At 41.7% G+C, this 24,827-nt stretch overlaps 3 protein-coding genes across 4 annotated transcripts; 2 read left to right on the top strand and 1 right to left on the bottom strand.

The window, feature by feature from the left end:
- Window positions 1-2,538: 2,538 nt before the first annotated feature.
- ppp1r27b (protein phosphatase 1, regulatory subunit 27b) lies at window positions 2,539-5,014 on the top strand. Its single transcript, XM_037765856.1, has 3 exons — window positions 2,539-2,932; window positions 3,397-3,547; window positions 4,355-5,014. The coding sequence occupies exons 1-3, from the start codon at window positions 2,704-2,706 to the stop codon at window positions 4,476-4,478; spliced, it is 504 nt and encodes a 167-aa protein (XP_037621784.1). The 5' UTR covers window positions 2,539-2,703; the 3' UTR covers window positions 4,479-5,014.
- A 4,005-nt stretch (window positions 5,015-9,019) lies between these two features.
- anapc11 (APC11 anaphase promoting complex subunit 11 homolog (yeast)) lies at window positions 9,020-13,547 on the bottom strand. 2 transcript variants are annotated; one of them, XM_037765897.1, is made up of 3 exons: window positions 13,337-13,547; window positions 13,058-13,177; window positions 9,020-10,079 (listed from the first exon to the last, which is right to left on the bottom strand). In XM_037765897.1, the coding sequence occupies exons 2-3, from the start codon at window positions 13,164-13,166 to the stop codon at window positions 9,934-9,936; spliced, it is 255 nt and encodes an 84-aa protein (XP_037621825.1). In that variant the 5' UTR covers window positions 13,167-13,177; window positions 13,337-13,547; the 3' UTR covers window positions 9,020-9,933. The 2 variants fall into 2 exon arrangements, with proteins under 2 accessions (XP_037621825.1, XP_037621824.1); XM_037765896.1 differs by having other exon boundaries at window positions 13,058-13,180; window positions 13,337-13,546.
- Window positions 13,548-20,104: 6,557 nt separating this feature from the next.
- LOC119485773 (THO complex subunit 4-like) lies at window positions 20,105-23,867 on the top strand. Its single transcript, XM_037765528.1, has 6 exons — window positions 20,105-20,426; window positions 21,613-21,768; window positions 21,851-21,998; window positions 22,104-22,170; window positions 23,100-23,307; window positions 23,406-23,867. Exons 1-6 carry the CDS (start codon window positions 20,226-20,228, stop codon window positions 23,418-23,420), a joined length of 795 nt encoding a protein of 264 aa, XP_037621456.1. The 5' UTR covers window positions 20,105-20,225; the 3' UTR covers window positions 23,421-23,867.
- The last annotated feature ends 960 nt before the right edge of the window (window positions 23,868-24,827 follow it).

Raw genomic sequence — 24,827 nt, 5'->3', positions numbered from 1 at the left:
ACTGATGAGCTGCAGGGTTAGAACTGACGCTCCTTCATTTTTTTTAGTGTATAACATAACAAAGTCCAAATACCCCTTCATTTGAATGATGACAATGTGGGGGCATGTTCGATGTGGTTTGGTATTGAGTTTCACTGAGAGGCCTCAGCAGACCGGAGGCATCGGTAGAGGGCGTGATGGTGGAGGAGGTCAGGGGAGCCGGTTTTCGAGGGCCTTGTGGTTAATAGCTTTACTTCGTGTTAAGCGCTAAATGGCTAAAACACTAAACTAAGATGTGAACACGGTAAATATCATACCAGCTAAATATCAGTATGTCAGCATGCTGACATTAGCAATTAGCTCAAAGCACTGCTGTGCCTCCATACAGCCTCACTGAGCATGGCTGGAGAATCTGGTTTGTTCTACATTCAGGGCCGTAGGCAGGATTTTAGAAATACTAAAGTCATGAGTCCAACTCCACCCAATGTTCCATTAACTGTAATGTAAACCCGTCCACGGCAACAGTGAACGTTCAGAGAAAGTGTGCCGGGAGTGTGGTGACGTAGTTTAAAGAGCGAAAGGACATGCTCAGAGCGGGCGGGAGTGGAGGTGGACGGGTCCAACAAACACAAGGCTTTCATCCAGGAGACCGCTGTTCATGTCCACTGTTCACAACGTTCACTTTCATTTTCACTGTACAGACGTTGTAGTTTTAGGTCCAAACATGTAGTTCCATGTAGTTTCCTAAACTTAACTATAGTGGGTTTTTTTTTTTCAACTTAGTTTTTATTGCAGTTTCAGCAACTTATACAATCATCATTACATTCTTTACCACTGTATTTTCATTTTATAGCTGTCTCTTTGTTTTTACACGTAATCTTACAACTTAAAACAAGGGGGGAGAGAGAAAACACAAAGAACAAAACAAGACTTGATCTTAAAATGTAATTTCAATTGGATTCAAAGAGAAAGGGAGGACACAGACTTAAACAATCCAAATAATTAAAATAAAATAAAGTCAAATAAATAAATAAATGTAAATAAAAAATAAATGTGGTAAGGGGTCGGAGGTCAGGGAGGGGGAGTGTGTTGTATGGATCTGTGTATGTGCGTATGTGCTTAGAGAGATGACCTGGGTCAGGAAGACAAAGATACAAGTATGATCCAGGATATATAAGAACATTCAGATCATCAATCACTGTATTAGTATAATCATGGCAAGGCTCCACCTTTTAATAAATATGAGTCTTAGGGAATAGGTTATTTGTTCCATGTGGTAAATTTCCCATACCTTCTCAATCCATAAATTATATGTTGGGGGCTCAGGTTTTAGCCACTTAATCGTGATACATTTAATTGCTGCTGTAAGCAATATTTGTAAGAGATATTTTTTGGCTCTTCCATCAATGCCTTCCGGTATTGCTCCCAGCAGTGCCATTTTTGGATCTTTGGTGAAATTTTGGTCGAATACATCTTTGAGTGCTCGAAATACCTCTTCCCAAAATGTTTTTTAATTTGGAGCATGTCCAAAATATGTGAATATGGTTGCCAATATGTGTACCACAATTTCTCCAACATTTATTCGAGTGTGTAGGGCCCATTTTAGCCACTATTTCTGGTGTACGAAAGAATCTTGAAATCACTTAACTATAGTGGTTTTGATGCCAAAAATAAAGTGACGCCAAGGGGCGTGACAAAGCGGTGGTATGAAACTAGTTGGGATGAGAATGTGTTGGATAATTTAAAATTTTTTGTGTTTTAAAAAGACGTTCATATCCTGTAGTTTATGCATACCTGAGGGTAAGAAAGGCTAAGACGTAGTGGGCAAAGATGGATGATTTAATATTCCATAGTTCAGGTCTAACTAAATCTTACTGACCTCACTACTGTTGACACCACAAAAACAAAGAACACTTCTGACTCTTCAAATGGTTATTTCTTTTTTCTAGTAAAGTGCATCAAAATGTCTTCCTCTGAAACCAAAAAACAACAACGGCAACGACTTCTTCTTCTTCTTCTTCTTATTCTTCTTCTTATTCTTATATTTATTCACATCTGAAAAGCCTGAACTACTTTAATATTTTTTTTTGATGTTCCATTACTGATTCCCAATCAGTAATAAAGAGGATGTTGCAAATGATTCAGTCATTCTGTGTCGCACATCAACAGTTAAGATAGAATATGACTCTGTTTATGTCGGTGCAGTTAACGGTCAACAGCCTCCACATTGACCCCTCCATGCCCCTGCAGCTGGCTCCGGCACAGTAAACAGCATAAACCACTTTTATCCTGCCTGGTGTGTGTTTACGAGAAGCCCCCCCCCCCCCTCAGCTCTTGGGATGTCACCACTACCTTTAAGTGAGCAGTATCTGGGTATGTCGGGGTTACAACAGAGGCAGAGGTTACTTGCTGTCATGGAGATGGGAGTTATATCAGGGGCTTGTGACTAGTAGGAGGGGTCTGACCAGAGGGCTGCTCATCTTCCAAATCTCGCCACTGGATCTGTGAGGTGTCGCGTCCTTAAATAGCCCGACAGAGAGTATAAAGAGACCCACACAGGGAGGAACTGCTGATACACAGGGGGGACACTAGAACGCAAGAGAGCCACACTGAGAAGCACTGCTCGATCTTCCTGCAGGAAAGAAGATCTGCTCTGGAAATCAAACTTAATATTTGTAAAGGCGTCCGCTGGATTCGACCAGTTTTTCAGAAATTGCGACCAGGATGAAGTACTACCAGTGCCCCGTGTCCCAGACCATGGGAATCGAGGTTTACACCCAGGACTGTGGCGTCCCAGTCAACTGCAAGAGCTCTGCTGCTCTGAAGTCAATGCGCAGCGTGCACTTCCCCAATGACATCCTTTTCCAGGACTATATACGACACGGCGAGCTGGAGAGGATCGGACTTTTCATCCGAGCCAGAAGAGTCAGCCTGGACACCATCTACAACTCTGGTGAGAGCCTGTGAAACATGTACATCACCCTGATCTAGTAAATGCTTACGCTGTTACAAATCTGGCTTAGGAAGGGACAGTGTGTAGGATTTTGCGACATCTAACGGTGTGGTTGCAGATGCAAAACCAACTGAGTAGTTCTCTGCTCACTCCTCCCTTTGTGGAGTGCTCTCTCTGGAGCCAGCGTTCTGGGCTACTGTAGAAACATGGCAGTGCAACATGGAGGACTCGGTGAAGAGGACCTGCTCCCTATGGAGATATGAGGGACTCATTCTAAGATAACAAAATCACAATGATTCTTAGTTTCAGGTGATTATAACTAATGAAAAGATAGTTACAGTATGTATATTATATTCCTATTTGCTAATAGATCCCCCGAAATGTTAAAGACTGTTCCTTTAAACCACGGCATGATTCCATGATGAACTGATTACTAGTTATTTCTCGCCGCCCTCTCTGTGCAGGCATGGCCGCCATCCACGAGGCCGTCCTGTCTGGGAACCTGGAGTGTGTGAAGCTGCTGGTCCACCACGGAGCAGATATCCACCAGAGGGACGAGGACGGGTGGACCCCACTGCACATGGCCTGCAGCGACGGCTTCCCACACATTGCACGGTTAGCATCTTTTTATATTACACAAGCAAGAGACAATCAAATCTCGATTTCAGTTTAAATCAAGACTGTGTAGCTGTTGTTGAACAGTAGCCGCTGTTATAACTAATTAAATGATTATGGTAAAACATAGAGTGAGGAGAATCAGTAAAGTGGCTTAGTTGTGTACATTATAGAGCAGATCTGTTGAGGAAATACCAAGCACCGCCCACCAGCCAGAGCACAGCCAATAGGAACGCTCTCTCTCTGAAATGACCTGTGATTGGCCAAGCCTGAAAACAGAGCCATGAGGAGGAGCAGAAGTCTAGTTTTCTCTCAGAACACTTGAATTACAATATGCTGAAAGGTTATTATGGAATTTTGGCCCACTGATGCCAAAAATATTCTGCCTATTTGTACAAGAAATAATGTGTTATTACTTCTGTCAAAAGTTGTTTAGTCACCCTTTGAAGCCTACACTTTTGGGAAACAAAGGTGTTCTTCCCAAAATGTACCCAGTAGGACGCAGCTGACATTACATGTTTGCACATTTGCAAGGACATACCAACACACACGCACACACACACACTCACACACACACACACACACACACACACACACACACACACACACACACACACACACACACACACACACACACACGCACACACACACACAGCTCTCCAATGCCAGAGGTAAGAGAAGCTGGAGGATGTGCTGCATTCTTGCACCCCATTGACCCTCCTGACACTAAAGTATGGCAGAAACTCGCATTGACTGCCAATGTGGCAAATGAGCAAGAGTAAGCAGGTCACACTGTGTCTCTTCCAGCTACCTTCTCTCGCTCGGTGCCGACCGCGAGCTGGAGAACGACTGCGGGGAGAAGCCGACTGACCTCATCGACCTGGACAACAAGGAGCTGCTGGAGCTCTTCGGGCTGGTGGTCAATGACTGAGAACATGTCGCTTTTGAAGCCACTATCTCATCTGAAACGGAGCGCACGGTCATCAGACTGCTGCTGCAGGGACGGACAGAAAAGGCCACGTCAGTCCAGCATCCTGATTTAGTGAGCTGCCTCAGCTCTGCAGGTCAGAGACTGTGGATGTCTGGTGGAAGGAGGGCTGATAGCCTGTTGGCTGCCTCCTGACTGATCTTTTGCTGGTACGGGCTGCCCCCCCGATCTCCAGCCGTACAGATTGACTGTATCCTGTAAGAGCTTCTGAACCGTTTATACTGTAATGAACTGAATGAGTCATTTTGATTTTTAGTTTATTTGGCATGTCACTGAATGTTGTGGAACTGTTGTTTCACTGTCAGCTAACACCTCTCTGAAAGCTACCATCAGCTTCTGTTGACTGCCTTACTACCAAATTAGTGATGCTTTTTTTATTATTCTTGCCTTCTGATCACTTTTAGACTTGTACTCAATAGTCGTTATTTGTACAGTATATGACTTTTTATATTTTTTAAAAATAAAGTTCATCAAACATTTTCAGTTTATTTGCCATTTCCTTTCAGTCCCTGATCGAAGCAGTGCCATGAACACCTGAATGAGCACTGGTAGACCACTTACACTTACACACCAAAAACAAGACAATAACCGGATATTTTCAGGTGGAATTTCATTTCATTCATCCATTCATCCATTCATTCATTCATTCATTCATTCATTCATTCATTCATTCATTCTCACTGTGCAATATAATTTCCACTTGTGCAATTTGTTATTAGTCTGTTTATTGTCAATACTGTATTTACTGCTCCTATTTTTATACTTCCTTCTATTTAAATGGTTCATATTTTGTTACACTTTGTTTAGCTCTTTTATTACTGTGTTAGCTGATGCATCTTGTTTTTTTGCACTATCCCCTTTGCTGCTGTACACTGCACATTTCCCCACTGTGGGACTAATAAAGGAATATCTTATCTTATCATATCTTGGTGTATTGAGAATACTGTGTTTTTGTTTGTTGTTGTCTGACTTGGTGGCAATCGAATTTCCCCACGGGGATCAATAAAGCTGTCTATCTATCTCTTTCAGTTCAAAGTAAACATACTTGAAGGATTCGGGCACAACTTCATCTACTAACAAGGTGCATGTGATAGGGCGGCCATCTTTACCCAGTGATTCTCAAAGTGGGATCCGGGGACCCCGAGGGGTCCATGGCACTCTGTCAGGGGGTCCACAAAGTAATTAGCTATAAATGATAAAATTGTGTTGTGTCATTAAAACGTACATATCTACAGATGGGGACCATTTGCGCCAATAAAACAAGCATATAGTGTCCATTACTCCCACCAATGTTAGCTTTGGGCCAATAGAAACTCTGATATGATTGTGACACATCACAACAACATGTCATGAATCTGTCACTTCACTCAGGAAGCAAACAAACCGTTCCTGCTGCTGCTTAGCTTAGCTTATTAGCCAGCTAGCTAGCTGGCGAGCATGGAGAAATATTTGAATCAGTCCACATCGTCAAGTGACGCTAAGCCCAAACGAGCTAAATTGACAAAATATGACAGCAGTTATATCGATTGACATCGACGGGAGACCTAAATGTGTCTTCAGGTGTGAACGAAGCCACAGGGCCGGCCAAGCTAAAGCGACATCTGATTACAAAGCACCCGGAATATCAGAGCTAAACACAGTGGTGTTAACATGATTCAAACTGAAATGTGTTTCTGTTTATCACTATCAAACAGGTCTGAAGTATTTAAGTTGAAAAATGTTAGAAAAACAAATAGTTCCAATGGTATCTTAGAGTACAAATGTTAGTAAGCATTATGCTTAATCCCTATTATGATTGAGGGGTACCGTGGAAAATGTTGACCCGTGTTGTCCCTGGCCCCAACGAGTTTGAGATCCCTTGTCTTAACTCACTCACTCTGCAGATCACCTCATCATTTTTCTACCCACAAACACCGCTCTCATCAACCTCCTTCTCTGATAAACCCACTCTACACTTCCTGCTTAGCACCAAACAGCAGACAGTTAGCAACTTACTGATGAACATCGTGGAGCATTTTACAGCGAAAAATCAACTTTTTAGTTTTCTCAGTCGGAGTCCAAAACAGTGCTGAGAGTGAATATTGGACTTCCATTCATCAGGTTGCCAGAAACACAACAATATGAATGCTAATGTTGCTCTGCGCCTGACGGATGGATAAATAGAATTAGCCCTGTTTCCATCGCAGAAACTTCCCCCCGGGAACTAAGAACCTTTTGAGGAACTCATTGCATTTCGACCGCAGGGAGCAGGGTCTAAATTAAGTTCTGGGGACATTTTCCGGGGCCTTTTTACCCCCCAAAAAGCCCTGGTCGGGGGTAGTACTTTGTGAAAGTACCAAAACTTTCAGGGTGGAGTTTGCATGGATGACTATCACTGATTGGTCCAACACAGGGCTGAACTGGCCATCTGGCATACTGGGCGTTTTCCCGATGGGCCGACGTCCTTTTGGGCCAACATGTGTCTTTTTTTCTTCTTTTTTTTTGGCCCATAAAACAGGTCAATCGGCCCATTTCTTTTCCTTAATTGACACTAGGCCCAATGGCTCTGTGCCAGGCGGCCCCAGTGAGGAGGAGCGGGAGGGAGATGAGGGAGGGAGTGTAGAGTTTGCGGTAAGCAGTTCTGGTCTAGCTGCCTGGCTCAACATGTCATGAGAGATGAGCAGTGATCGAAGTGGGCCGCTATGTAGCAGTACGCAGTATTTTACTCCTTTTACTCCTTGGGGTACCATGACGTTTTCATGCTTACCGGAGCTTCTCACAAGCTGCCGGTACTCTCCTCTGCCCTCTCCATATCAGGTTCACTGGGAGATTCATAATGGTGATACATAACGGAGCAGAGCCAGAGTATTTGCGCTGCGTGGGTTCCCATAGTGAACGGAAGGGCCGCGCTATTAATCTCCACACAAGCTGAAGCCTGGCTGTTCACATCAGAAACGCATTTCTCTGCTTCTTCTGATCCTCTGCTGTTTACTATCCATCTCTCTCTCTGTGTCTGTGTCTGTCTGTCTGTCTACTTATATCTGTCTTATGTGTGTCTGCCAGGGGCGGGGCCAAAGTGAGGGCCGGGGCTGGCACTGCCCCCCCCCCACAAACATTAATGATGATCTAATGTATTACTGATATACTGTATGAGACCCATCTGAAGTTCACAACATTTTTTAATAAGGAATTCAGCATCATTGATATTGTGACTTAATGCACGGTAAGTTATAAATTAACCACCATGTATCACTCATAGTTTTATCCCTCCCAGACATATCCCAGTATCTGGCAGATTGGCCAGAACAGCATACTTGCCAAGCCTCCCGATTTTCTCGTGAGACTCCCGTTTTTCATTGCCCTCTCCCGGTTTCCTCCCTGGGTCACCATTCCTATTTCTCCCAATTTATGTCAAATTTACTTTTTTTAGCCTGTTTCTGGCAATGTACAGCATGTAGAATCCTAAAAAAAGGACAGCAGGGGCAAAAAAATAGAGTTTTCTTTCCTGAGATTTAAAGGTAAAATTAGAAGTTTGACATAAACATACCGTTGCATTGTGTACTTATTATTTTGTTATTTTCATTGTTTTAAAGTCACCAGAATTCACGAAACAACGTCTCTAAAACTCAAATTTTTCGTCCATTTCAGGACGAGGGGAGAGCATTTCTCTTTGTTTGATAACATTAATAGTAAAGTTGGGCTCTGCTGTCGGCTTCCTGACTCATTCAAATAAAAAAAGGAGAGAAAAAAGAGAGTGTGAGGGCGAGCGCTAACCTTGGAAGAGGGAGACATCCCAGTGGTGCTGTGAATGAGAGAATTAGTTTATGATTGTTTCACAGCGTTAAAGGGACTGTTTATAAGAATCAGAAATGTCTTGTTAACAGCAACACCTGTGGCTGTTAAGTCAACGAAAGTCAGCGTCCTGTTGCTCATGCTTGTGCTCGCTCTACATAGACATGATCGAGCATCGCTCAACACAGTGAGGCGACACGCGTCAGCTAAAAGCACAATATCACTCTATATTTCAGCTGCTTGGCAGTAATGTTAGCTGATCAGACGAAGGTCTCTCCATGAATCAATGCTGATCCTAGTGTTGGCTTTCAAACTAACTCTTCTGCAGTGTGTAGTGTGCACGCATTCACGTGAAATTGGAGCGAAAGAGTGAGAACGAGCGCGGTGTGTGAGTGAAGGCAGGCAGAGGAGCAGAGGAGCAGAGTACAGCAGAGACTCCGGCCCTGGAGACCAAAGCTACGGTCTCCCCCGCGGCCAACACTGTTTAACAGACGGGCTTCACTAGATACAACCAAGAGGTTTTGGTGCTTCCGTGTAGTTTGTGTTGGAGTCTGAGTCTGAACAGCGTATCCACACGCGAGCGCGCATGGGACACCGACCCACAATGATTTATACGTGGAAGAAGTTACAAACAGTCCCTTTAACGTTCGAAAGCACAAAAAAATTGTCATCAAACACACAACAGATGATTTACTGTTGAGACAGACGCTTAGTTTCATTCCCCTCGTCTGCATTTCATTCATTACATCCAATGTGCAGCAGTAAATATAGAATATTGCCGTTGCAGTGGGACAAAACAGAACTTTTTAACCTAACATTTTTTTCTGGGGGTTGTTTTTTCCCAATGTGTTTTTTAGATGAAACAGGCGGGCATACTGAACTGCTGAGACCACCAGCAGCCCTCGTCACACGTCATGTTGCTTTTTCATACGTCAGCAGACTAATTAGCACAATCTTCACAGGTATTTAGACTACAGTGGAAACGCAGACCCAAAGTCTGACTAAAAGTCGGTTGGTAGAATCCCGGCTAAATAGACAACTGTTTGCCATCACTGTTGTGTTTCAGCTTGCTCCACTGCCCCCAAGTGGCCAAGAGAAACTCCACTATTGCAGCTTTAAGGATACAAAAGTTAGTCTGAATGGATACATGAATCAAAATGATCAAATATATAAAAAATCTCCAGTTCCATTTCAAAGGAACTCTGATACAAACTGCTTATTGAGAGCATCTTGAGACCTATTACTGGAAACACAGAACAATCTGGTTAATCTCATCAAGAGGGATTAAAGTCAGGATCAATCAGCAGCAGCACGCTCACATTCAGGTCATATGCTTCAAAACCGCTGCCAGGGGCTTGTTGGGGGGGGGGCAATCAACCATACTGATGAAACACTGTGTCACTCACATGTACTGTGCAAAGCAACAGGCATACAGTGCATGTGATGTTGTGTTTTTTATTTAATCACATACTAAATCTGCCAACAGAATACAATAGGTTCCAATTGTCCGTTGCATTACATCAGATGGAGGAATACAAAAACGTAGATATTTACAGCTGATATAAAAATGAAAACAGGCCTCTGTGAGGGTCTCTCTCTCTCTCTCTCTCTATGAGTCTCTGCAGGTTCATTCTTTGAACTTCCACTCCTGTCGGCACATGGGGCACTGCTGCTGGACCTGCTGCGAGTTCAGCCATTTCAAGATGCAGTGCATGTGGAAACAGTGGGAGCACTGACCCCAGACCAGCGGGCAGTCATCCCCAGGCACTTTACCTGCAAAATAAGTCATAGTAATATTACAATTCTGTTACAATAGTGAGAAAAGAATGTTGACTAGCAATACTCAGAACTGAATATACAGTATATTAGGTTGAATTATTACAGCTCAATGTATTAACTGTAATGAAAAGACAGCTACTTATCATATATGATCTTTAGAGGAATGGAAAATTGGATCACCTATTATTACTACATAATATACATGATCTTATTTATGTTCTGCAGTACTTTTCCAACCGACTGTAACTAACTATACAAAGATCTTGATTGATTTTGTTTCTAAAATACATGCTAAACAAGCGTGCACCTATAACTAACTGCTGGAATAGCAGTTGCAGTACATTATAGCCGGGTTTCCACCAAAAGTTCCTGATAATATTAGTTCCTCAAACTACTTTTCAAGGAACCAAAAGGTTCCTTCAGCCCACTGTTGTCTGCGTTTCCACCGCGGTCCAAAGACCTGAGAAGATTAGGCTAATTAGTCCGTTGACGTATGAAAAAGAAAAAGAAAATCTTTTTGGGGGGGTAAAAAGGCCCCGGAACTTAATTTAGAGCCTGGTCACTGTGGTTGAAACGCAATGAGTTCTTCAAAAGGTTCTTAGTTCCGGGGGGAAAGTTCCTGCGGTGGAAATGGGGCTTATGATTGCTTTGGCTCAGTTTTCACAATTTGCTAAATTCTTTCCACACATACAATATACAAAACACTAAATCACCTGCTCAGTTCTCAGAAAACAGCCAATCATTTCTCTTTGTTTTATCAATATTACCCTGAATTGCTAATTACTTCACCATACTGTTTGATTACTGTCTAAATGTTGTAATGTGTTGAGTGTCTGTTACAGTGGTATACATTTGAGATTAATAGTAAGTACTTTCTAGCAGTAAATTATTACTATATCTTAGAGTTAGTCGAGAGCACTGGTTCCCACTAGAACCACTAGAGGTCACGAGGCCTTCTAGATTTTAAGGGGTGTAAGACAACCTTTTTTTTTTTTTTTTTAAAGATGTACAGTTGGCTTATATCTCTTCATTTCTTTCATTTCTGTGAATGAAACAAAATGAAATTGTTAAACTGTATTTAAAGTTTGGATTATTATTTAAAATATAAATGAAAACAAATCTCATAGAATAAGGGCAGGTTGAAGACCTGAACACAAGTTATGTTCACAGAGCCTTCCCTCTCTGTTTAACAGCCTCGTCCTGCATTGGAATATTTAAAAAAACAGTTAAAACAAGAAGAAGACTGAATTTATCAGAAAGAGGCCTTCTAAGTCTGAATGATTGTTAAAAAAATACGTAATATGAAGAATTGTATTAAAAGTCCCTAAAAATAGCAGGAAAACTCATCTCTGAGGCAGGATAGAATCTGACTGGATAGAATCTAATACAAATTCATCCAAATCGCTCGTTTTACACAAACATCATGTAGTTATTGCGATCACTATTTGGGTTAATTGTACAGTTTATCAATCGTTCTGTACTGTTATGCATTTTATATAATATGAAATATCCATAAAATATGTCACTTAATTGGGGGTCATCAGTTTACTCAATGATAGAACAGGGCTCCCCTGAGGGAACCACTGGTCTAGACACATACACTTCATTATCTTTTCTACATCATTTAAAATACTACCACTTAGTTTCACTGCTTTGTATAACCTATGAGGAAATGACCACTGCATACTTTTAATGAGAATGTTACTATTTGCCAGTATCATTTGATATTCATGACCAATTTATTTTAAAATGCAACAATGATTAAAATTATGTCATTACACATATGCAATATTGTGATGTTATGATAAACTTGAGGCCAAACTTAGAAGCATTCTATAGCATAAAGCCTACTTCAAATTAAAACTCTTTATCCCTAAAAAACACAAATGATGACAGAAATGATTATTTAATTTTAAAGGGACTGTTTGTAACTTCTTACGTATAAATCACCCGGGTCGGTTTCCCATGCGCGCTCGCATATGCGCGCTTGCTTGTAGCTATGCTGTTCAGACTCAGACTCCAACACAAACTACACGGAAGCACCAAAACCTCTTGGTTGTATCTAGTGAAGCCCGTCTGTTAAACAGTGTTGGCCACTGTCGGAGGACGCGGGGGAGACCGTAGCTTTGGTCTCCAGGACCGGAGTCTCTGCTGTACTCTGCTCCTCTGCCTGCCTTCACTCACACACCGCGCACGTTCTCGCTCAGCTCGCTCCACCTCTCACGTGCATGCGCGCACACTCCACACTGCAGAAGAGTTAGTTTAGCTCTGAGAATATCTAGTGAATGTACAGTGGAAGTGTGTGCAGAAATAACTGCTGCAGCTCCTCCAGACCAACAGAGGTTTCCCGTGTCTTGTGAAGTGACGGGGCTCTGCAGAGAGAAACGTTATCGTCTCCGACCAAAACTCCGGTGTCTCCCCTGTTCCCTCCGGCCGCGATCGGGAGGCTGAGGCAGGAAAAGCCAACACTAGGATCAGCATTGATTCATGGAGAGACCTTCGTCTGGTCAGCTAACATTACTGCCAAGCAGCTGAAATATAGAGTGATATTGTGCTTTTAGCTGACGTGTGTCTCCTCACTGTTTTGAGCGATGCTCGTTCATGTCTATGTAGAGCGAGCACAAGCACGAGCAACAGGACGCTGACTTTTGTTGATTTAACGGCCACAGGTGTTGCTGTTAACAAGACATTTCTGATTCTTACAAACAGTCCCTTTAATATGAAAGTTTTTTTTTTTTTTACCACAATAATGGTTTCCTATTTGTATTTATTTCTCTCTGTTATGAACGTATGTAACCTAGTTGCTACTGTGTTGGTAATTGTATTTAAATACAAAATGTACTGAAGAAGTCAAAGTGTTGTAGCAGTCACGTTAAAAGATGTCACGTTGAAAGTTGTGGACATTTCAAGCAGCAGATCCTTTTAGTGCTCATCTCTGACAGCCAGAGCATCACGGCAGCTTGGTTACTCACAGTCTGGGCAGCAGCCATTGAAGGGCATCCTGCAGATGCCACAGTTCTCATCATTAGCCACCCACAGCCAGGAGGCCACTCCGTTCCACTGACGGATCTTCACCTTCATCCTCCCTGTGTCTGCTGAAACACAGAAACACTCAATGACACACTCCCATAGGAGCCACAGCAGCTGGCAGCTAGCAGCTAGCAGCTAACTTTAGCATGCAGGCTGCTGTTGACAGATGACTGGTGAAGCTGTTGTTGCTGATCTCAGCTAATGTATATTAACTAACGTACTGAGCAGCGTCCGACGTCTCCTTCAGAGATCCAACACGAGGGAAGATAGAATGTTTCTTTGCTCAGTAGAAGTCATGTTGTGGTCAGTGTGATGCTGGTCAACATCATGCAGCTAGAACATCAGCAGCCCGGGGACATGTCTGCTTCTTCTTTACGTTGTTTGGAGAATTGCAGCTTGAAGGTGCAGTCCGCCACCATGACCGCCACCATGACCGCCACCTACCGTCTCGGAGTATGTACATTCTTCTTCTTCTTCTTCTTTGGGGTTTTACGACAGCTGGCATCCTTAGTGTTGCATTGCTGCCTCCTTCTGGTTTGACCCGTCCACTACATGGATGGATTAAAAGAACCGCTACCCCTACTCTTCTTCTTCTCTTGTAATTTGCGGCAGACTAGACGCATCAGAGGCGTGTTGCTGCCCTCCACAGGTCATATGTAGATCTCCATTTACTGGATTAAATCCTCATGTAAAGTCCTGAGAGATGAAGATAGTCGATTACAGTCTTTGTTGTTTCGCTGTTCTCCGTACTGAGCATTGATTTTAACGAGTGGTCTGTGACGACAGTTTCTGACGGCATGAGGCTTCTTTCTGCAGGATATCTGGTACAGTCCATCAGAACATGATATCTGGTACAGTCCATCAGAACATGATATCTGGATCAGTCCATCAGAACATGATATCTGGATCAGTCCATCACAACATGATATCTGATACAGTCCATCAGAACATGATATCTGGATCAGTCCATCAGAACATGATATCTGGATCAGTCTATCAGAACATGATATCTGGTACAGTCCATCAGAACATGATATCTGGTACAGTCCATCACAACATGATATCTGGATCAGTCCATCACAACATGATATCAATTCAATTCAATTCAATTCAATTCAATTCAATTCAATTCAATTCAATTCAATTTTTCAATTTATTTTTGTATAGCGTCAAATCACAACAGAAGTTATCTCAAGACGCTTTATATATAGAGCAGGTCTATGACCGTACACCATAGTTTAGAGACCCAACAGGATCCACCAAGCGCACTGTGGGCAGGAAAAACTCCCCGATTACTGGGAAGAAACCTGGAGCAGAACCGGGCTCTGGGCGGGCGGCCATCTGCCGAGACTGGATGGGGGGATAAATAGGTAGATAGATAGATAGAGATAGAGATAGAGATAGAGATAGAGATAGAGATGGAGAGAGAGAGAGAGAGAGAGAGAGAGAGAGAGAGAGAAGCAGCCACAATAGTAGCCTAGCAGCTGTAATAGCTAATACAAGTAGGACTGATAACACAAAACCAATAGTGGTGGATGGAAAGAGTGATAATACAACTATCGGAATTGATGTCATTGGGTCGTCCTCAGACGGGCTTTCAAGTGGAGCTTCCAGCTGTCTCAGTCGACCATACATCTGGCTAGCTTGCCAGCACTGTCCAGCATCTCTCCTCAGTACGTCCATGTGTGTTGGTGTGGGACGTCCCTGTGATTGATGCCCGTGCGTTGGTTCCCGCAGCCTCAGCATGCTTGCTGGGAGTTCTTGATGTCTTTGGCAGTGACCGAGAAGTGGTATATCTGGATCAGTCCATCAGAACATGATATCTGATACAGTCCATCACAACATGATATCTGGATCAGTCCATCAGAACATGATATCTGGATCAGTCCATCAGAACATGATATCTGGTACAGTCCATCAGAACATGATATCTGGATCAGTCCATCAGAACATGATATCTGGTACAGTCCATCAGAACATGATATCTGATACAGTCCATCAGAACATGATATCTGGTACAGTCCATCAGAACATGATATCTGGTACAGTCCATCACAACATGATATCTGGATCAGTCCATCACAACATGATATCTGATACAGTCCATCAGAACATGATATCTGGTACAGTCCATCAGAACATGATATCTGATACAGTCCATCAGAACATGATATCTGATACAGTCCATCACAACATGATATCTGGTACAGTCCATCAGAACATGATATCTGGTACAGTCCATCAGAACATGATATCTGATACAGTCCATCAGAACATGATATCTGGATCAGTCCATCAGAACATGATATCTGGATCAGTCCATCAGAACATGATATCTGGATCAGTCCATCAGAACATGATATCTGGATCAGTCCATCACAACATGATATCCGGATCAGTCCATCAGAACATGATATCTGGTACAGTCCATCAGAACATGATATCTGGATCAGTCCATCAGAACATGATATCTGGTACAGTCCATCAGAACATGATATCTGGATCAGTCCATCACAACATGATATCTGATACAGTCCATCAGAACATGATATCTGGATCAGTCCATCAGAACATGGTATCTGGTACAGTCCATCAGAACATGATATCTGATACAGTCCATCAGAACATGATATCTGGTACAGTCCATCAGAACATGATATCTGGTACAGTCCATCACAACATGATATCTGATACAGTCCATCACAACATGATATCTGGTACAGTCCATCAGAACATGATATCTGGTACAGTCCATCACAACATGATATCTGGTACAATCCATCAGAACATTATATCTGGTATCATGATAGCTGCTAAGTTAGCGCTCCTGGACGGTTAACTGGGGACTCCCGTCAACGAATATCTGTCGTGCTCCTGCAGCTGGTGCACCACTGCATGCGAGGCACAAATCTTGTCTGTTAACGGTTAATAATGGGTTAACGAGGGTTGGTTATCGGTTAAGAACATTTTTCAAAATGAGCATCCCTACTCCAGACGATGCTTTTTCCCTCTGATTTTGAAAGTTTTGTACTTCTGCTATGACCTGCTCTTTCATCGTCGCCTCCTTTGCTAATTTATCTACCTTCTGGTTTCCTGGGATCCGTGAGTGTGCTGGTACCCACATGAGTAATGCTAACAGAATTGCAACTAGTTCAACCGCAGACACACTCAAGTAATCTGATGTTCTCCTATTAAAGCTGATGTAGGCGAGATTGGAGCAAATATGATTTAAAAAAGTTATTTCTATAAAACTGTTGCTATATCGTGACAGTAGTACATGAAACAGGTAACCTGAAAAAAAGCATGTGCCTCTGTGTCCTCCAGTGCTCCTAACGGCATCTGCAAGATTTCACAGACCGAAGGAAAACAAGCAGTAAGAGCTGATCTGAGGTCCGCTGTCCATCTGCCTTTATGAGAGCCGGCTGTCAATCACTCGTGAACTCCGATCAAACAGTCATACTAGGCAGCGCTGATCAAATATTAATACATTTTCTGTTAAGTTAATGCCTATTTCTCTCCTCAAATGTTCTCAGATTTCACTTTGTAGTGCACGGTTTAGCTGTAAAATGAAAAAGTTTGTGACCTGTGATTGGTCAAAGTCTCCCGTCACGGGCTAGATGTTCTAAAGCCTGAAAACAGAGCCATGAGGAGGAGCAGAAGTCTAGTTTTCTCTCAGAACACTTGAATTATAATATGCTGAAAGGTTATTATGGAATTTTTTCCCAATGATGCCAAAAATATACTGCCTACTGCCACTTTAAACCCCATCTGGTGGCTGGGTATCATAACTGGTGCCCCTGTTGCCTCTGTCTGTGGATTCTTTGGTCCATCTGTAAAAATCTGTACATGATCACTGTACTTCCTATCCCTGTGATTGTAATACTCCTTTACTAGATCTGCTGTCTTATTTCTGTGTTTAATATTCAGTATTTCAATGTCTACATTAGCATTTTGCAGCATCCAGTCTCTCAGGCCACAACACAATTGGAAAGAATTCAGTCCTTGAATTTTCATTTGTTCTGCTATGCCCTCCCATATCCATCCAAAACTTGTTTTCTTTGCCTTTCCTCTCTCCCAACAAGCCTCCAAGACCCTCTTAGTTGGATGACATCCATTGTGTCCCCTCAGATTTAATCAATAATTGGCCATCAGCTGCTTCCTACGGAGCCACAGTGGCATCTCTCCTGCCTCAACTTGAAGAGCACACACAGGTGCAGTTTTCACTGCGCTTATAGGCACATCCTCAGCGCCCGGGCTTGAATAGCATCCAGGTCTGAGAGCACAGACTTTGCTGCTGACCCATACACAACACACCAATAATCAATTCTCGTTTGGATTAATGCTACATCTATATATATATAGATATAAATTATATATCTATATCTCAACGATGCAACATCTGCTCCCCATTCCAGCCCTGCCAGACACCTCATAACATTAAATACTTTCTTACTTTTGTTCACTATACTCATTATATGCTCTCTCCATGTTAACCTGGGGTCAAAAAATGAACCCCCAAAAACCGAAAGCATTTTACTCTCTCTAACTAACTTCCATATAAACTCAGATTCATTCCTTCCTTTACTTTTTGTTTGTAAAGAACATGGCTTTAGTTTTTTCCACCGAAAATGTAAAACCCATTCTGTTCCCCATCTTTCCACTTGTTTTATTCCTTCTTGTAGTTTCTTAACTATATGCCCCATATTAAGATAAGATAAGACAAGATAGAACTTTATTAATCCCGAAGGAAATTCTTGTGCCAGAGATTGCTCAAAATTACAACAAAATTACAACAAGTTCAAGTGTATAAAATAAAAAGTACTATTTCTAGCACCAGTGCCTAAAGGAATAACAATTAAGTAAGATACATTTAGTAAAATGATTAAATAAGATAAGTAAAATAAGAAAGGTAAAGTAAGCTAAAAAAACAGAAAAATAAGTAATATTGCACATGTTGGACATTAATATTGCACACAATGAACAGTGATATCGCACATGAGAATGGAAAAAATAGTATTGCACATGATATTGATATTATATTTGTTGTCAGTGTCCGGTGTTTTCAGCTGTCCTTCCTGCAGAAGGTGGAGGAGTTATATAGTCTGATGGCCGCTGGTAGGAAAGACCTCCTGTGGCGTTCTGTGGTGCACCTCGTGGTCTCAGTCTATGGCTGAAGGTGCTCTGGTATATTCCTTCCCCTCTTCCACAAAGCCCCATCATCCGCAAACAGAGACCTTCCCATCTCTGCCGGAACACCTCTAAATATATCGCTTATCATAATTGAGAATAATGTAGGACCTTTAACACTCCCCTGGGGCGTACCATGTTCTACAACATGGCTTTCTGAAAGCTCTGAGCCTATCTTAACCTGGATGGCTCTTCCACCTAAAAAATCCATAATCCAATTAAACATGTTTCCCTCAATTCCCATTTGATGTAGCTTGATCAACAACCCTTCTCTCCATAGCATATTATACGTCTTTTTCCACATTAAAAAACGCTGCCGCGACTGACCCTTTATCAACCTGGACTTTTCTGACCTCATCCTCTAAACACACAACGGATCCATTGTGCTCCTGCTTCTTCTACACCCACCAAGCCCCTCTTTTCCAAAAAATACATAAACCTCTCACTAACTATACGTTCCAAGTATGTCGATTGGGATAGATAGAACGAGATCTAGTTTACCTTAGTCTGTAAAAAAAGGAAAATATGTGTATTGTATGATGTGTATTTTATTGTTATATATTTATTGTTATTATATTTGTAGTGTATTGTGGTTTTGTAAATTTATATATATATAAATTCCTTCTTCTTCTATTGAAATTCCGTCCGTCCATATGCTGGGAGGTGAAATGCTGCAAATAACAGAGATATTATTTTTTCCCCCAAGAAAACAACATTTTAAAAGAGAAATAACCAGTAACAGTTTATAATAACCATCATTTATAAATGGTAAATTTATAGTTAATTAAAATTAGTTATTTTACTGTCAACAAACAACAAAATGATAATTAACAATGTTTACTAATTATTATGCTATAATTTCTGTCAATTTAATAGTTTATTGTTGCAGACATTATAACATGTTATATACTATATATATAAGTATTTGTTAATGATTAAGATATTATTTCTAAACCTTAAAGAAATAGTTTGTAAAACATCTATAAACATAGATAGATATTTGTAACACTTCGTTAATAGTTAAAGGCAGGGTTGACAATGTTCTCCAGTCTTCACTATTTGTTATATTGGTTGAAATGGTCTTTCCCCCCACAACAGCGATCCATTACTGATGAGCTCTGAAAAAGGAACCGGAAAAGAGCCGTCATCTGTAGCTGCTGTAATCCTGTAAAAGCATCTACCAATCACTGCCTCGAGGTCTGCTTGGAAAGAACCAATCAGATGCCTCCCTGCCTCCCTGCTCGTACTCTACCCTTGGCGTGCACCAGCCTGAACTCAAAGCGTGTTGCTGCCGCACGTTTCCTGGAGAATGGAAGAGAAAAGTCAGCCCCGCACTAGCACTGCCGCGGTTACTTGTCATGAGGTAGCGTTGTTGAGTTGAGGTCCTTTCTCCGCTCTGTGTCTGTGAAGTAGTTACGATGAGGCGGTGCTCGTGCATGTGTGTGGGGGGGAAATTGACAAACACTATTTGATTATTGAGACATTTCAAATGTATTCCAACTGTTTAACAGACCCTGATTGTTTCATTCTTTTTTTGTTTTTATTAATCTTTTCCTTTCCTTAGATTTGATTTGTTGCATCATTTATTTTATTTTTATATTATTTTATACTTTGAAATATTATTTGCTGCATTTTTTGTAATAAAAAATCTGAACATGTTTGTGTAACTACTTTATTCAACTTCGGAAATAAAGTATGGAAAAAACACTTTTACTCTACTGTTCTAAACTTTCAATAAAGTTTTTAGAAAAAAAAGTAAAGGGGCGGGATTTAAGGTATATCGTCACTTCTGCAAAAGCATTTACGTCATTTCCGCTCGTTTTCACACCGCGCCACCGGAGAGAGGAGCTGATAAACAAGCGCGTCTCCAGACCAAACTTCTTTGTTCGTCCCCACTCAGCGTTAGCGACCAGCTCCGGCACCATGATGGCAGATAAGATGAGTATGTCTCTAGACGACATCATCAAGCTCAACAAGAAAGGAGGCAGCGGCCGCGGAGGACGCTCGTCCGGCGGCCAGGCTGGAAGTTCAGGTCGGGCCGGCGGAGCGTCGAGGCCAGCGAGGAGTCGACAGAATAACAACTTCAACCGGGAGAGAACCAACAGATCCACGCCGTACACCCGGGTAAGAGACAGAGTACACCCGTGTAAGACGGAGAGAATCACCCGGGTAAGAGAGAGAGGAGGCGGTAAAACGAAGCGGATTAGTGAAATGAAAGTAGCGTAGCGAGGTGTTTCCTAATGCGTTCGTCGAGGCTTATCGGCCATTGTTGAGCGTTACATGACAATGGACTTCCCCTGACTACTGACTAGTGTGTTCAGCAGCTAACTTACAGGGGATAAGCTAGAAATCCTCAATTACATGAAAGACCTTTACCATGCCCCGCGTGAATTACTTCTACATTTAGATTTGTGTCGGTGCTCTTAACTTCATCTGTGTTCAGAAACAATAGATGAATGAAGTCAGCCTGATTAATAAATGTCCCCATGTTGGACTAGTTGTGATGGATCTTATCTCAACATGGCTGCTTTGTGTCTGAAGTTTCAATTGTCAGGTGATGAGGATCAGCTGTTGGTCTAATTATTCAGCTTCTTTTTCCCCCATTTTTTTTAATATCCTTATTTTTATACTATTTTTTTACAATGGGAGTTGGAAGAATAGTTGGAAGAACTTGAATCTCAAAAATGGCCACACGGTGGAAATGCTATTTCTTTAACAAATCTATTAGATTTCTAAGGATTTAAAGCAGCAGTGGGTAGAATTGGCGCAAATATGATTAAAACGGTAACTATATCCTGGCAGTAGTGCATGAGACAGGTAATCTAAAAAAAAAACACGTGCCCGGTTTCCTCCGGTCTCTCCAGGCCGGAGGAAACAACCAATCAGAGCTGAGCTGTTTAGCTGTAAAAAAAATTAGAAAGTTTGTGACCCGGCAGCCATGTTGAGATCAATTGAGGAAATAACAAGCACCGCCCACCAGTTGGAGCACACTTTCTCATTCGCAAGATTTGCGAGTGATTGAACAGCCGATGGGAACGCTCTCTTTCTGAAATGACCTATGATTGGCCAAAGTCTCCCGTCACGGGCTACTGACTCCCAAGAATTTTTTAGGGATCTATCTATCTGTTGGATTTGGGTCACATTTGCTTGCTTTGAATCGCTCTGTTCATCACTCACCTATGTTGGAATTGGTGGTCAACTCAACTAATATTTCTCTAATCACCATTCCATCCTTTGTAAAAAAAAAAAAAAAAATTTGCCAGAACACGTGGAACCTGAAGACATTGTTCTCTTTTGTTGCTCTTCACAGCCCAGAGAGTTACCAGACAAGTGGCAGCATGACATGTTTGAGGAGCACACTGGTGGACGCAGAGGACAAAGTGCTGGAGCAGAAAGAAGCGTAGAAAGTAACGGAAAGCTGCTGGTTTCCAATCTGGACTTTGGCGTCTCCGACTCGGATATCAAGGTAATTTACTAAACCTGATTAATCCACTTGGCTAGCATCAACGTGTTGTGAACATAACTGACGTTTCTACAATGCTCCCCAGGAGTTGTTTGCAGAGTTTGGGACTTTACAGAAAGCATCTGTGCACTACGACCGGTCCGGTCGCAGTAAAGGAACGGCAGATGTTCACTTTGAGGGCAAGGCAGATGCACTCAAAGCCATGAAGCACTATAACGGTGTTCCACTTGATGGTGAGGATTTGTTCTCATGCTACAATAGCATTGTTCTACTGTGGTTACTTGTTCAGAAGTACTTCAGGAAAATGGTCTCTAACATCTTTTGTTTTTGTTTTTTAGGCCGTCCCATGAAAATCCAGCAAGTGACTTCAGAAGTCGACACAGAGAGTAGACAATCCACACAGAGGTAAGTCGTGTGAAAATGGCCATGCAGTTTGGGAAGATCAGTGATTGGGAATTATGAGAAGACAAGGGCAAACATTTATAAACTGAACTTCTCTACTAAAGGCTGAAGATTTTTAAAATGTGAGCGACCCCACACGACGACATATTATGTTAAATTGAATAGTTTTGTTCCTGTAGTGTGTGGTGAGCAACGAGTTGACCAAAACAGCCACCACTAACAGATTCCATTCATGAACAACAAGAGTCACGACTAAAAAACGTAAATCTCTTGCGATCAAATGTGACTTTAGTGTAAACAGACATGGCGGACAACAGGCAGGAAGAATTAGCGACGTTAGTTTTTGCACTACTTTGTACTGAAATAAAAGTAATGGATGAAGTCATGGAGACACGTTAAATAAACACTTGTGGTGTTGCCACAAATCAACAAGTTGGTCCTCCATTTCTGAGCTCCATCCTACTACTTTATGCTTTGTATTTTGGCCGTGGCCGCCATTACAGCGGTGCTTGTCCTTCCGCTTCAGTCAGCTTGGCTCTCAATTGGCTATCGTTCTTTCCCCTGTGACTGCGTCATCCGGGTTCCCCGCACACAACAGGATATCCCATCGTAAATATTGAACATGTTTAATATTTAAGATTTGAGATCGGTGCGGCCGGGAAGGACTTCTGAGCCGATCGTGGGATGTAAAAACACTCTTAACATACCTCACACCATAGGAATATCTGGAAAGATCATCTTTAGAATCATCAGAAAATCAGGGCTTTGCTGATAATTATCAGAAGGGGGGAATCAAGCCCAAAATCGTCTTGATTCTCGTGTAGTTTGTATCCGCCATAATGCAGCCACTACATGTATGTATCAGTGATTGGAAAATGTTAAGTTACTGTTAAGGTATGGTCGTGTCTAAAAATACCTGATCTTTATTGCAGTTCAAACAGAGGATTTGACCGCAGCAGGCTTGGACAGCCCAAGGTCGAAAGGGCCGAAAGAAGTGAATGGAGCGAAAGGAGGCAAGGTGGTGGTGGCGGTAGTGGTCGTGGCGGCGGCGGTGGAGGTTTCAGAGGTCGAGGAAGAGGAAACAAACCCCAGCTTTCTGCAGAGGAGCTGGATGCCCAGTTGGATGCTTACAATGCTAAGGTGTGTACTTGGACTCCATGAAATTGTTTTTATTCCATATTTTGATCGTATTGTGAATGTTTAAAATAATAATCACGTTTCTCATGTTTATGTTTCAGATGGACACCAGTTAGAAGCGCTCAAAAACGATGCTGCTCCATATTCTTTTCTCCTCCTTTTTTTTGTTAAATCTTGTTGATCTGATATGGATTGGACGTTATTACACTTTTTGTTGTGTTTTTAAGCCATTTTAATGTATGGACCATTAAATTTCGTTTTTCGGTTTTAATATTTCTCTTTTTTTTAGCTATATTTTCTGGGGCAGTTTTATGTTTTGAGGATTTTTCTCCTAGGCCAACAACCCCTCTGCTCTTTTCCAAATGCCGTAAACTTGCAACATGAATTTTTTTTTCTTAAATCACAAACACAATTCAGTGGTTTGACAGACTGTTTAATGTAATGTTAAAGATGTTAATGTACACCAGTTCTGTCATTTGGTACTGTATACTTGACATATGGACATATTTCAAAGGGTTTTGTACATAAATAATTATATTAAATCGTCTTTCTGCTGTTTGTTTTTTTAGAGTTTCTCTTCTTGGAACAAAGGGCAGTTGCTCTTCACTGTGATAGTATCCGCTTTAAAAAATGAATGAAATGTGATCAAATGAAAACAGAATTGTTAAATTTGATCTATTCTGTATATTTTTTTATTTATCAGTCAGGTCAGCTTTAGCTATTCAGATGTCTTAAGCAGGGACAAAATGTGCTACTAAAGCCCAGTTTAAAGTGAGACCGTTTTGCTGTATGTGGCAACAAGTGACAATCATAGGATAATGGTAAATTATGCAAATTAAACAGTGTGGCACAAGTACAGAGGAGTAGCCTAATTTTAGTTACACAGCTTTCTTTCAGTTTGCTTACATTAGTCACCGGTCATACCAGACCAAGTAGCTGTAGCAGATTTTCATCTGTGACAGGAGGATTTTATTACTTTACTACTTTTAAAATGTATAGTCTCATTCTCATGTTGTTAAATGGATGCCTGATCATTATTTAGGAGTCTTTATTATAGGCATTAAAGGAACAATATGTAGTACTGACGGCTAGCGTTTTAAAACTGGGTACAGCAGTCCAAATTCCAAACATTGGAACAGTTCAGTAACAGAATATTTATTCATATTTGATCAGCGCTGCCTAGTTTGACCGGAGGTCATGAGTGATTGACGGCTGTTCAGAGACGACAGGCTCCAGCTTGGCTCTGATTGGTTGATTTCCTCCGTTCTGTTGCGGATGCCATTAGGAGCACCGGATGACACAGAGGAACTTGATTTTTTTCAGGTTACCTGTTTCATGCACTACTGTCACGATATAGTGACCGTTTTATAGAAATAACTTTTTAAAATCATATTTGCTCCAATCTTGCCTACTTCAGCTTTAATAGGAGAACATCAGATTACTTGAGTGTGTATGCGGTTGAACTAGTTGCAATTCTGTTAGCATTGGAGTGGCTGGAGGATATAAGAGAGAGTAAAATACTC

Source organism: Sebastes umbrosus, chromosome 3 (genome assembly GCF_015220745.1).
Source record: "Sebastes umbrosus isolate fSebUmb1 chromosome 3, fSebUmb1.pri, whole genome shotgun sequence".
In the NCBI taxonomy this organism is placed as follows: Eukaryota; Metazoa; Chordata; class Actinopteri; order Perciformes; family Sebastidae; genus Sebastes; species Sebastes umbrosus.
This window is presented reverse-complemented; position numbering and strand designations above follow the sequence as displayed.